At 54.4% G+C, this 12,684-nt stretch overlaps 1 protein-coding gene and 1 long non-coding RNA gene across 4 annotated transcripts; one reads left to right on the top strand and one right to left on the bottom strand.

Moving 5' to 3' along the window:
• The first annotated feature begins 6,841 nt into the window (after positions 1-6,841).
• Positions 6,842-7,774, top strand: LOC116811656 (uncharacterized). The gene is made up of 4 exons (XR_004370502.2): positions 6,842-6,863; positions 7,014-7,272; positions 7,501-7,621; positions 7,704-7,774. It is a non-coding gene; the product is annotated as an uncharacterized LOC116811656 (long non-coding RNA).
• An 81-nt stretch (positions 7,775-7,855) lies between these two features.
• Positions 7,856-10,800, bottom strand: ABHD11 (abhydrolase domain containing 11). Of its 3 annotated transcripts, XM_032756820.2 has the most exons (6): positions 10,423-10,579; positions 10,105-10,240; positions 9,345-9,518; positions 9,004-9,174; positions 8,711-8,892; positions 7,858-8,473 (listed from the first exon to the last, which is right to left on the bottom strand). In XM_032756820.2, the coding sequence occupies exons 1-6, from the start codon at positions 10,572-10,574 to the stop codon at positions 8,341-8,343; spliced, it is 948 nt and encodes a 315-aa protein (XP_032612711.1). In that variant the 5' UTR covers positions 10,575-10,579; the 3' UTR covers positions 7,858-8,340. The 3 variants fall into 3 exon arrangements, with proteins under 3 accessions (XP_032612719.1, XP_032612711.1, XP_032612736.1); XM_032756828.2 differs by lacking the exon at positions 9,004-9,174 and having other exon boundaries at positions 7,856-8,473; positions 10,423-10,617; XM_032756845.2 differs by lacking the exons at positions 8,711-8,892; positions 9,004-9,174 and having other exon boundaries at positions 8,356-8,473; positions 10,423-10,800.
• Between the last annotated feature and the right edge of the window lie 1,884 nt (positions 10,801-12,684).

Raw genomic sequence — 12,684 nt, 5'->3', positions numbered from 1 at the left:
AAAAAAAAAAAAAAAAAAAAATTGGTATGGTGGTGAGTGCCTGTAGTCCCAGCTACTCAGGAGGCTGAGGTGGGAGGATGGCTTGAGTCCAGGAGATTGAGGCTACAGTGAGCCATGATTACACCACCACACTCCAGCCTGGGAAACAGAGTGAGACCCTGTCTTAAAAATATATATATATAGGCCGGGCGCGGTGGCTCACACCTGTAATCCCAGCACTTTGGGAGGCCAAGGTGGGAGGATCACGAGGTCAGGAGGTCGAGACCATCCTGGCTAACAAGGTGAAACCTCGTCTCTACTAAAAATACAAAAATTAGCCAGGCGTGGTGGTGGGCGCCTGTAGTCCCAGCTACTTGGGAGGCTGAGGCAGGAGAATGGTGTGAACCCGGGAGGCGGAGCTTGTAGTGAGTCGAGATTGCACCACTGCGCTCCAGCCTGGGCAACGGAGTGAGACTCCGTCTCAATAAAAAAAAAAAAAAAAAAAATATATATATATATATATATATATATATATGGTGTATGAGGTCAGGAGTTCGAGACCAGCCTGACCAACATGGTGAAACCCCCATCTCTACTAAAAATACAAAAATTAGCCGGGTGTGGTGGCGCATGCCTGTAATCCCAGCTACTGAGGAGGCTGAGGCAGGAGAATCACTTGAACCCAGGAAACGAAGGTGGCAGTGAGCTGAGATTGCACCATTGTACTCCAGCCTGGGCAAAAGATCAAGACTCCATCTCAAAAAAAAAAAAAAAAAAAAAGAGAAGAAAAAAAAGGGAAGGATGAAACTTGTGCTTTCAGACTGGAATTTAAGGTGTAAATATAAACTCTTTTTCCCTAGTTTATGTAGACAGATAAAATAAACAGATGTAAATATGTATGTTTGTGTGTGTGTATAAATGTGTGTCTACTGAGTGGACCCCGGTGTAGAATGACCCTAATTGCATTAAATGTGCCTGCTATGGAGATTCTGGTTTCTAAATACTATTCCTCCTTACAAAGAAACCAAGTATTCTTGAAGAAATGGAGAATTCAGGGCCGGGACAGGGAGAAACAAGATGAGCCTGAACTATCTTGTTGAGCCAGGAAGAAACGAAATGATTAAAGAATGACAGGGTCTGGGAAGTGAGGAGTGCCTCTGCCCGGCCGCCCCTTCTGGGATGTGAGGAGCACCTCTGCCCGGCCGCCCCGTCTGGGAAGTAAGGAGCGCCTCTGCGCGGCCGCCCCGTCTGGGAAGTGAGGAGCGCCTCTGCGCGGCTGTCCCGTCTGATAATTGAGGAGCGCCTCTGCCCGGCCGCCCCTTCTGGGATGTGAGGAGCGCCTCTGCCCGGCCGCCCCTTCTGGGAAGTGAGGAGCGCCTCTGCCTGGCCGCCCCGTCTGGGAAGTGAGGAGCGCCTCTGTGCGGCTGCCCCTTCTGAGAAGTGAGGAGCGCCTCTGCCCGGCCGCCCCTTCTGGGATGTGAGGAGCGCCTCTGCCCGGCCGCCCCGTCTGGGAAGAAGTGAGGAGCGCCTCTGCCCGGCCACCCCGTCTGGGAAGTGAGGAGCACCTCTGCCCGGCCGCCCCGTCTGGGATGTGGGGAGCGCCTCTGCCCGGCCGCCCCGTCTGGGATGTGGGGAGCGCCTCTGCTCGGCCGTCCCGTCTGGGAGGTCTACCACAGAGGCCAGAAGCAATGTGGGGGCTGGACGTGGTGGCTCACGCCTGTAGTCCCAGCACTCTGGAAGGCCGAGGCGGGTTGATCACTTGAGGCTAGGAGCTCGAGACCAGCCTGGCCAACATGGCGAAACATATGAAAAATACAACTGACAAACCAACCAACCAACCAAGCGACAACAAAACAGGTCTACCCTGGAGTCATACTCTAATTTTTTCTATTTTCCTCCCTTTCTGATCCTTTATCCCACTTTCTTTTTCTCCCTCTTCCTTCTCCTTCTTTTTTGTCAAATAGAGGATTGAGTTATTATCATTGATCCAGACAAAGTCCCTCTCTCATTTTCTTTAATTCCCACCCCCCATTTCTATTCCTTGCCTTCCCATGTGCAACTTTCCTAATATGTTTGATACGCATCTTTTTGTTTGTATGTACTTTTAGAAAATGTTTATTGTTTTCTGTGCAAAAAAAAATTAAAAAAAAAAAGAAAAAAAAAAAAGAATGACAGGGCTTGCCAAAATGACAAGAGGTCAGCAAGGGGCATCCACTGATCAAATCTGGGACAATTTGAGCATCAAAATAAATGACAGGAAAAAGCCGGTCATGGTGGCTCATGACTGTAGTCCCAACTACTTGGGATGCTGAGGAGGGAGGATCGCTTGAGCCTGGGAGGTCGAGGCTGCTGTGAGCTATGATTGTGCCACTTCACTCCAGCCTGGGTGACAGAGTGAGACCCTGTCTCATAAAAAGAAAAAAAAAAAAGCATGGTTTGGTCTTGCTTTGTTTTTGTTTGTTTTTTGAGCTAGAGTCTCTCTCTGTCGCCCAGGCTGGAGTGCAGTGGTGCAATCTCAGCTCACTGCAACCTCTGCCTCCTGGGTTCAAGTGATTCTCCTGCCTCAGCCTCCTGCTTAGCTGGGATTACAGGCACCCACCACTATGCCCGACTAATTTTTTGTATTTATCTTTTTTTTTTTGAGACAGTCTCACTCTATTGCCCAGGCTGGAGTGCAGTGGTGGTGCAATCTCTGCTCACTGCAACCTCCGCCTCCCGGGTTCAAGCGATTTTCTTGCCTCAGGCACCCGAGTAGCTGGGATTAAAGGCACGTGCCACCATGCCCGGCTACTTTTTAAAATCTGTAGTAGAGATGGGGTTTTACTGTGTTGGCCACGCTGGTCTCGGACTCTTGGCCTAAAGTGATCCACCCGTCTCAGCCTCCCAAAGTGCTGGGATTACAGGTGTGAGCCACCACACCAGGCCAATTTTTTGTATTTTTAGTAGACGGGGTTTCACTATGTTGGCCAGGCTGGTCTCGAACTCCTGACCTCATGATCTGCCTGCCTTGGCCTCCCAGTTTTGGGATTACAGGTGTGAACCACTGCGCCTGGCCAAAAAAAGCATCTTAATGAAGTGATGGACATTGGTACTACCATTCATGGCTCCGACGGATATTTAGCTACAGTGAGAACAAAGCATCATTTTTGTGGTATTTCTGTCCAAAATGTGTCACGGTGGTCTCATCGTCAGGAAGGAGTGGACAAATCGAAATGGAAGGACAGTCTACAAAATAACTTCCCTGTAATCTCCGAAAGTATCAAGGTCATGAAACTCAAAGGCTGCAAATTGTTCTAGATTGAGGGAGAATAGAGGCGTCACAACTAGGTACAGGGTTTCGCAACTTATCAGTTTTTTGTTTTTTTTGTTTTTTTTTTTTTGAGATGGAGTCTCACTCTGTCACCCAGGCTGGAGTGCAGTGGTGCAATCTCAGCTCACTGCAATCTCCACCTCCTGGGTCCTGGGTTCAAGTGATTCTCCTGCCTCAGCCTACCGAGTAGCTGGGATTACAGACCCGCACCATCATGCCTAGCTAATTTTTGTAATTTTTGTAGAGACGGGGTTTCACCATGTTGGTCATGGCTGGTCTTGAACTCCTGACCTTGTGATCTGCCCACTGCAGCCTCCCAAAGTGCTGGGATTACAGGTGTGAGCCACAGCGCCCGGCCAGTTTTTTTTTTTTTCACCTTAAAGGTTAAAATTTTTTGGACATTGGAGAGCAGTTTTAAATTTGTTTTTGTTGTTGTTCTTGCTCTGTCACCCAGGCTGGAGTGCAGTGGCATGATCTCAGCTCACTGCAACCTCCACCTCCCGGGTTCAAGTGATTCTTCTGCCTCAGCTTCCTCAGTAGCTGCGATTGCAGGCACCCACCACCATGCCTCGCTAATTTTTTTTGCATTTTTAGTAGAGACAGGTTTCACTATGTTGGCCAGGCTGGTCTGAAACTCCTGACCTCATGATTACCCACCTCAGCCTCCCCAAAAGCGCTGGGATTACAAGTGTGAGTCACTGTGCCCTGCCTATTTATGTATTTTAGAGATAGGGTCTTGCTATGTTGCCCAGGCTGAAGTGCAGTGGCTATTCACAGGCGAGATCCCACTACTGCTCAGCAAAGGAGTTTTGACCCCTCTGTTTCTGAGCTGGGCTGGTGCACCTCTCTTTAGGCAACTTGGTAGTCCCCTGCTCCTGGGAGGTCACCAAATTGGTGGTGAACTTAGTGCAAGTACAGCTACCTGCACTACAGGCATACTGCACTACAACCCGGAACTCCTGGGCTCCAGCAACCCTCCTGCCTCAGCCTCCCAAGTAGCTGGGACTACAGACAACACACCCGGTGACATTTACTGTTTGGAGCTGGGTTGAAGACCTAATCCCTAATATGTAATTTTGCTGACAAGGCCTCTGCTGAAATGGAGATTTCTTTTTTTTTTTTTTTTTTTTTTTTTTTTTTGAGACGGAGTCTCGCTCTGTCGCCCAGGCTGGAGTGCAGTGGCGCAATCTCGGCTCACTGCAAGCTCCGCCTCCCGGGTTCACGCCATTCTCCTGCCTCAGCCTCTCCGAGTAGCTGGGACTACAGGCGCCCGCCACTACGCCCGGCTAATTTTTTGTATTTTTTTAGTAGAGACGGGGTTTCACCGTGGTCTCGATCTCCTGACCTCGTGATCCGCCCGCCTCGGCCTCCCAAAGTGCTGGGATTACAAGCGTGAGCCACCGCGCCCGGCCGGAGATTTCTTTTTACACATTTATTAATATGTTGCTGGTATACTCCGGGTACTTGTGGAGGTGGTGGTCACCTCAAGGGAGGTGGGGGGTACTGAGACCCCTGGGGGCACAGCAGACCTACCCATGCTCTTGGATCAGAACGCTGGGAATATTAGAGGTAGTACTGAATATGTTAGGAGGGCGGGGGTGCGTTGGGAGGCTGACACTGGAAGTCAGGAGTTCAAGACCAGCCTGGGCACCACAGAGAGACCCCATGTCTACAAACATTTTAAAAACATTTGCTGGGCATGGTGGTGAATGACTTTAGTACCAGCTAACTCGGAAGACTGAGGAGGGAGGATCCATTGAGCCCAGGAGTTTTGAGGCTGCAGTGAGCTATGACTGTGCCACTGCACTCCAGCCTGGGCGACACACTGAGTCTAAGAACAAAAAATGTGGGCTGGGCATGTGGGTCACACTTGTAATCCCAGCAATTTGGGAGTTCTAGGCAGGCAGATCACTTGAGGTCAGGAGTTTGAGACCAGCCTGGCCAACATGGCGAAACCCCATCTCTACTAAAAAAAATACCAAAATTACCTTGGTGTGGTGGCAGGCACCTGTAGTCCCAGCTATTTGGGAGGCTGAGGCAGAAGAATTGTTTGAACTAGGAGGTGGAGGTTGCAAGGAACTGAGATCTCACCACTGCACTCCAGCCTGGGTGACAGAGCAAGAGTCCATCTCAAAAAAAAAAAAAAAAAAAAAAAATGTGGCCAGGCGCGGTGGCTCATGCCTGTAATCCCAGCACTTTGGGAGGCTGAGGTGGGCGGATTACGAGGTCACGAGATCGAGACCATCCTGGCTAACACGGTGAAACCCTGTCTCTACTAAAAATGCAAAAAAAATTAGCCGGGTGTGGTGGCAGGCGCCTGTAGTCCCAGCTACTCGGGAGGCTGAGGCAGGAGAATGGCGTGAACCCAGGAGGCAGAGCTTGCAGTGAGCTGTGATCGTGCCACTGCACTCTAGCCTGGGTGACAGAGTGAGACTCCATTTAAAAAACAAATTTTTGAGTTGGGTGCTGTGGCTCACACCACTGGCTCATGTCACTGGCTACTCGGGAGGCTGAGGCAGGGGAATCGCTTGAACCTGGGAAGCAGAGGTTGCAGTGAGCCAAGACTGCGCCACTGCAGCCACTGCACTCCAGCCTGGCAAGAGAGTGAGACTCCGCCTCAAAAAAATACATAAATAAAAAAAATAAAAAATGGCCAGGCACGGTGGCTCACGCTTGTAATCCCAGCACTTTGGGAGGCCGAGGCAGGCGGATCACAAGGTCAGGAGATTGAGACCATCCTGGCTAACATGGTGAAACCCCGTCTCTACTAAAAGTACAAAAAATTAGCCTGGCGTGGTGGCGGGCGCCTGTAGTCCCGGCTACTCGGGAGGCTGAGGCAGGAGAATGGTGTGAAACCTGAGAAGGTGGAGCTTGCAGTGAGCTGAGATTGCACCACTGCACTCCAGCCTGGGTGACAGAGCGAGACTCTGTCTCAAAAAAATAAATAAATAAATAAATAAATAAATAAATAAATAAAGTGTGAGGAGGAATTTGCCAGGGATACACTTTTTTCCTTATGTTTTTCTGCGGAGGTAAGGTTATATTTATATGTGTGGATGATGCCATTCAAGGTACCAAGCTAACCCTTCAGGATGGGGGCTGGGGTACCTTATGTCTCTCAGCATGGAGACATAATGCCTTCTTCCCTCCTCTCCTTACCTCTCCCTCTCTTTTTGTGACAAGGTCTTGCTCTGTTACTTAGGCTGGAGTGCAGTGGTGTGATCCTATGGTTCACTGCAGCCTTGAAGTGGGCTCAATAGATCCTCCTGCCTCAGCCTCCCTCTGAGTGCTGGGATGACAGGCATGAGCCACCGTGCCCAGCTCCACCCTTCCTTTCACAAGACATGGGTAGAGCACCCTCTTGCGGTGAAGGCAGGAAGGGGGCTGAGTGTGCTCTGGGCCTGGCCGGAGGTTTCTAGGGTGCAGCAGGGCTTCCTCCTTGGCCTGACGGAGGTGGGGCCTGCCAGGGAGTGCCTTGCTGGGAAGGGAGGGCAAAGGGCCATGTCTTTTGCTTGCCCCACCCAGCTGCCAAGAGTCCCAGTCACCTGGCCACCCTGAGTCCCGGCCCTTGAGGGTAAGTGTTCTTCTGAACACAGCTGCCTCGTCCTTCCCTGATGACTGGGTGAGAATTCTCTGCTCCCTGGGGGTCCAAATACCCTGCCCACGCTGCTTGCATTGAGGCCAGGCAGTGACCACACCAGTCACCTCCTCTTCCTTTCCATAGGTCCACGAGACTGGGGCAGCAGCAGGGGCAGGTATAGAGCACCTCAGCCGCCTCCCTACCTGACAGCAACATCAAAGCCGAGGCCAAGGCAGGAGGGCCCAGAGTGAGACACCTCTTCCAGACAAGCCTTGGTCACCGCCTCCTCCTCTGTCACCCTGTGACATAGCCCAGAGTACCAGGCGGCTGGAGCACTGGGGGACACCCGGACAGAACCCTCCCTGGACCAAGTCCTCCAGGAGCGGGATGAAGCCATTGCCAAGTAAGGGGAAGCTGCTTTTGGGGGCAGGGAGGGGAGTTGGGGGCACCCCTGCAGGGCCTGTCCTGCTAATGGAGGAGCGGGGGGCTAGTCAGGCATTCTGGAAGGAAAGCCACACAACCAGCCGCCCTGTCACTGAGGCGGGGGCTGTGGCCACACTCATCCACCCCCTGGACCTCATAACCAGACCCACAGGGTCCAAGCCTCAGCTACTCTCTCTGCCACCCACAGGAAGCAGGCAGTGGAGGCGGAGCTGCAGAGGTGCAAAGCCAGGCTACATGCCGTGGAGGCCCAGCTGCTGGAGGTCCTGGAGGAGAAACTGAGGCTGAGGCGAGAGCTGGAGGCCTGGGAGGTAGGGGGAATGCCGTCAGGGCCTGGGAGGTGTGGGGAAAGAGGGCACAGGCTCAGCTTTGAACTTGCTCTCCTGTCCACAGGAGGACGTGCAGCAGCTGGTGTGGCAGCAGGTCCAGAATCAGCTGCAGAGAGAGACCGAGGGTATTCCGGGAGCCCACGTGGACCCTGGAGCTGCCAGGACCCCCCGGTCCAGATTCTCCCTGGGTCGGGGACGTTGGTGGTGACACAGACCTCAGCCCAGGACTTTGGGAGTAGTGTCTTTATTCATTAAAGCCTGAGGTCTGACCACCCCTGTAAAACTTCGTGCCCACTCAGTGCCCATCTGAGTCCTTCTGTGCCCAAATGTGGAGCAGGCTGCAGGGACTTGAAGCCTGGGGTTTTGTGCCTCCTCTGTTTTTTTTTTTTTTGTTTTTTTTGGAGACAGAGTCTCGCTCTGTTGCCTAGGCTGGAGTGTAGTGGTGTGATCTCGGCTCATTGCAACCTCTGCCACCGGGTTCAGGTGATTCCCCTGCCTCAGCCTCCTGAGTAGCTGGGATTACAGGTGTGCGCCACCACGCCAGGCTAATTTTTGTATTTTTAGTAGAGATGAGGTTTCACCATGTTGGCCAGGCTGGTCTCGAACTCCTGGTCTCAAGTGATCCTCCCGCCTCAGCCTCCCAAAGTGCTGGAATTACAGGCATGAGCTACCAAGCCCGGCCACCTTCTTGCCAGCAACTCTTAGACCAGGAAGCCTCGGATGGCAGCTATGAAGTCCTGTGGGCGTTCAGCGTGGATCCAGTGGCCAGTGTTCGGCACCGTCTGCATCTGGGCCCGAGGGAAGAGCCGCACAATCTCAGGGTGGTGGCTGGGACTGTGCATCGCAGTGACGGCCATCGACAAGGGGTGAAAGCAGGATGAGGAGGAGTGAAAGAGACACGCGGAAGCAGAATGGGGAGAAATGGAGAGATCTGTTTGAGCCCATATGCCCGGTGGTATTTCTGGCCTCTCAGCCTCCCCCCTTCCACACCCAAGGCCTCCCCTGGTAGGGTCCCCAGGCCGGGGCCTGGGCGAGTAAAGCATGCCCCTCCTACTACCCAGGCTGGCTTACTGCACGAACTGGGAGTTTCCACCAAGGAGAAAGAGTGTTGGCCCGAGGTAGGACTCCTGCCTCTGTGGGAAAGCCAAGATCTTGTCTAGGTGCTGGGTCAGGGCATCTAAGTTCACCTTCCACACGAAGCGCCCGTCTACCTCTACGAGGTTGGTGAGCAGGAACTGCCGCACGGCCATGTCCTATGGGGGTGCAGCAGTTGGGGGGGTTTCCTTGTGCGGTCTGGGGGTGCCACTCTTCCCTTGACAGGTTCCGGTCTACAATACTATCTGGGGGGGCCTTGGGTGTATCACCTGGACAACAGAACTGAGCTGTTCATCCGCCAGTTTTCGGGCATGGGAGCGGGGCAGCTCATCTGGGATGTTGATGGCCCTCATGGCTGCCACGAAGGTTGCAAAGTGGGAGACACCTGTGCTTTCCACTGGGCTGATATCTACAGCAATGAGACGTTCCACCAGCTCTGGCTGTGGGAGAGAACCGAACTGGGACCAGTCTTAGGCAGACATAGGGAGTCTCAGGCACGGCTCCTGGAGCCTGAACTTGGTCATCCAAGGATCGTTTGAGTCCCAGGTTGCCTGCGGGGCACTCAGGGTATATACTGAATGGGAGGAGGCCCCAGACATGAGCGGCTCACCCTCTGTAGTGCCAGCAGCATGGCTGTCTTCCCTCCCATGCTGTGGCCAACGACGGCGCAGGGCACCAGGCCCAGCTGAGGCAGAAGTTCCTGCAGGTCCTGGCTCATGATCTCGTAGCTCATGTCTGGGCTGTGGGGGCTGTCACCGTGGTTACGAGCATCCACCGTCAGCACCTGGGGAGTGGGGTGAGACGGGGCTGCACTGATATCCCCGTTCTGGGGGTAGACAGCCAAAGGCCTTGTAGGGACAGCAAGTCAAGGGTGTAGAGAGCCTGGGGATACACCCTGCAGAGAAGGGCCCAGTTTCCAGACCTAGGAGGCCCAGATGAAGAACCTGGGGCCACTCTGCCAGAGAAGAGCAGGCCCCAGGGTTGTGACCACGTCTCTGAAGGGCTGGCCTGGTTGGGTGGCAATCTCGGAGAATGCCAGGAACGAGACTCCAGGAATTTCCAACAGTAGGAGCACAGAAGAATGGGCTGCCATGAGGTGGTGAGCTCCCGGTCATCCCTAGTGAAAAAGCAGGCCCCTTCATGGAAAGGGTGCAGGCGCCTAGGCATCGGCCAGCACCGATGGAGATCTACAACATGAATTAATGAAGATGGCAACGTGAGGGAATAAATGGGGTTGCCGTTCAGGGTCCATACTCAGAGTGAGGGATCGGGAAGTGAGCGTGAGAAGCGGGACCCCCTGCCCTGCCTCCTCCCAGGCCCCGCCCACTCCCGCCCAGCCCCAAAGGAGCCCCGCCCACTCGGAAGCTCACCCTACGGCCTGTCTGCTGGGCCAAGATCTTGGCGATGGAGCTGAAGTTAGTTTTGCTGCCGAAGAGCCCGTGCAAAAAGACGACGGCCGGGAGGGCTGCCTCCCCGTCCAGAAGCCTGTAGGAAAGCGGAAGCGGCCTGGCAGGGGAAGGATCGGGGTCAGGGTCTGAGCCGGCGGAGACGGGGAAAGAGGTAGGGGGAAAGGGCTTTGGGGGAGAGGCCTGGGAGGTAACGGGCCCAAGGGGAGGAGATGGGGCCGTCGGGGCCCGGCAGGGAAAGGAGGACAGAGGATGGCCTCCCGCCCGGTGCCCTTGACTGACCTCGGCTCGGCGCCCCCTCCGCCGCCGCTGCTGCTGCTGGGTGCGACAGGCACCCTCGCGAAGCTAGGGCCGTGGGGGCCGAGCCCCTCACGCGGGAGTCTCCAGGCTCGGGTCCAGCGGAGCATGCTTGCAAGCTGTTGTCCCGCTCGCATCTCACAAGGTACGTCCTGCCCTCGCTCCTTCTCCCGCCCTCGCTAGGAGCCCCGCCCATTTCCGTCTTGAGCCCCGCCCAGTTCCGACTTGAGCCCCGCCCTCTCCCCGCCCCCATCGCGGGATTCTCCGCCCTCGGTCCCGTTTCCTTACGTATCCCCGTGAACAGTCCGGCCCCGCCTCCATCCCCGCCCCTTACGCCATTACGTAATCCCCGCAGGCCTTGCGCCAGTCGCGGTGAGCGCCGCACCTGGCCTCGCCCTAGGCTGGGCAACCCGAGGTGCTTGCCCCTCCCCTCGCGAAGCGCCGCTGTGCGTAGAATCTGGGAATTCGGTGTGCGCCGCTCTGTACGTGCTCGGTTCTGGGTTGCAGCTTAGGGCTCGGTTCCCGCCCCGCACCTGCCATCGCTCACTGACCTGGGTTTCTGCCATCGTTTCTGTGCCGCCAGCGGGGGCGAGCGGCGCCAGGGTGGCTCTGGGCGGTGGAGCGCCAGTGTGGTGGCGCCGTGCTCCACTGCCGGGGGCCCGGGCAGGTTGGGCGGAGCACGGGCACCCACCCATCCTGGAGTCTTCGATCTAGAAGGAGCTCGAGGGCACTCTAGAACTCTTCCCCAAGCCCCTTCGTCCCTTTTACATTTGGGGAAGCCTTCCCGAGTCTGATCCCACCTGCTTTTCCGCCCATACTCCCCATTCTCATACTCCCCTTTCAGGCACCCTGCCTTTCAAGGTCTTCTCCACACCCCACATCCTCCTGCTGGGGTGCTGTCTGTCTTCCAGATGGCCAGTTGCCTATACTTTTTTTTGGTGGGGGGTTCTTACCCTCGCCCAGGCCGGAGTGCAGTGCAGTGACGCGACCGTAGCTCACTGCAGCCTCGACCTCCTGGGCTCAAGCGAGCCTCTCGCCTTTGCCTCCCGAGAATCTGGGACTACAGGCGCAGAGTAATTTTAACATTTTTTTTTTTTTTTTTTTACAGAATCATGGTTACAATTTTTTTTTTAGGCCGGGCATGGTGGCTCACGCCTGTAATCCCAGCACTTTGGGAGGCTGAGGCAGGCAGATCACCTGAGGCCAGGAGTTCGAGACCACCCTGGCCAACATGGTGAAACCCTGTCTTTACTAAAAATACAAAAATTAGCTGGGCGTGGTGGCGGGTGCCTGTAATCCCAGCTACTCGGGAGGCTGAGGCAGGAGAATTGCTTGAACTCAGGAGGCGGAGGTTGCAGTGGGAGGAAATCATGCCACTGCACACCAGCCTCCTGGATGGAGACAGACTCTGTTTCAAAAAAAAAAAATTGCCATGGGTGGTGGCACGGCCCTGTAATCCCAGCTACTGGGGAGGCTGAGGCAGGAGAATCGTGTGAACCTGGGAGATGGAGGTTGCAGTGAGCCGAGATCTTGCCACTGCATTCCAGCCTCAGTGACAGAGCGAGACTCCATCTCAAAAAAAAAAAAAAATTTTTTTTTAACTAGAAGCAGGTGCTTGCTATGTTGCCCAGGCTGGTCTTGAACTCCTGAGCTTAAAGTGCTGAGATTACAGGCATGAGCCACCACACCTGGCCCAACAAAATTTTTTTTAGAGAAGGGGTCTTGCTACCTTGCTCAAGCTGGTCTCCAGCTCCTGGCGTCAAGCGACCCTCCCGTCTCAGGTATATGGCTTTTATTTTATTTTTTCTGAGACAGGGTTTCACTGTGTCACCCAGGCTGGAGTGCAGTGGCACAATCACGGCTCACTGCAACCTCTTCCCCCCGGGTCCAAGCAATCTTCCTACCTCAGCCTCCCGAGTAGCTGGGACCACAGATATGCACCACCATGTCTGGCTAATTTTTTTCTGTTTTGTAGAGATAGGGTTTTACTATGTTCTAGGCATAGCAAGGGGACAGTTTCAGGCTGGTCTGGAACTCCCAGACTCAACTGATCCTCCCACCTCAACCCCCTGAGTAGCTGGAACTACAGGTGTGCGCCACCATGCCTGGCCTCAGCTATAGGCCTTTTAAGGCCTTGTATAACTAATTGCTGCCTCCTCCTCAAGCTTTCCCAGACTTTCAGAGTTAAAACTAATCTCTTTGATCGAATGTTCTCGAAGCATTTCTCAGAGGCTACTGTGTAGTATC

Source organism: Hylobates moloch, unplaced genomic scaffold, assembly GCF_009828535.3.
Source record: "Hylobates moloch isolate HMO894 unplaced genomic scaffold, HMol_V3 SCAFFOLD_1, whole genome shotgun sequence".
Classification (NCBI taxonomy): domain Eukaryota; kingdom Metazoa; phylum Chordata; class Mammalia; order Primates; family Hylobatidae; genus Hylobates; species Hylobates moloch.
Note: the sequence above shows the minus strand (reverse complement) of the source record. Positions and strands in the feature narration are given on the sequence as shown.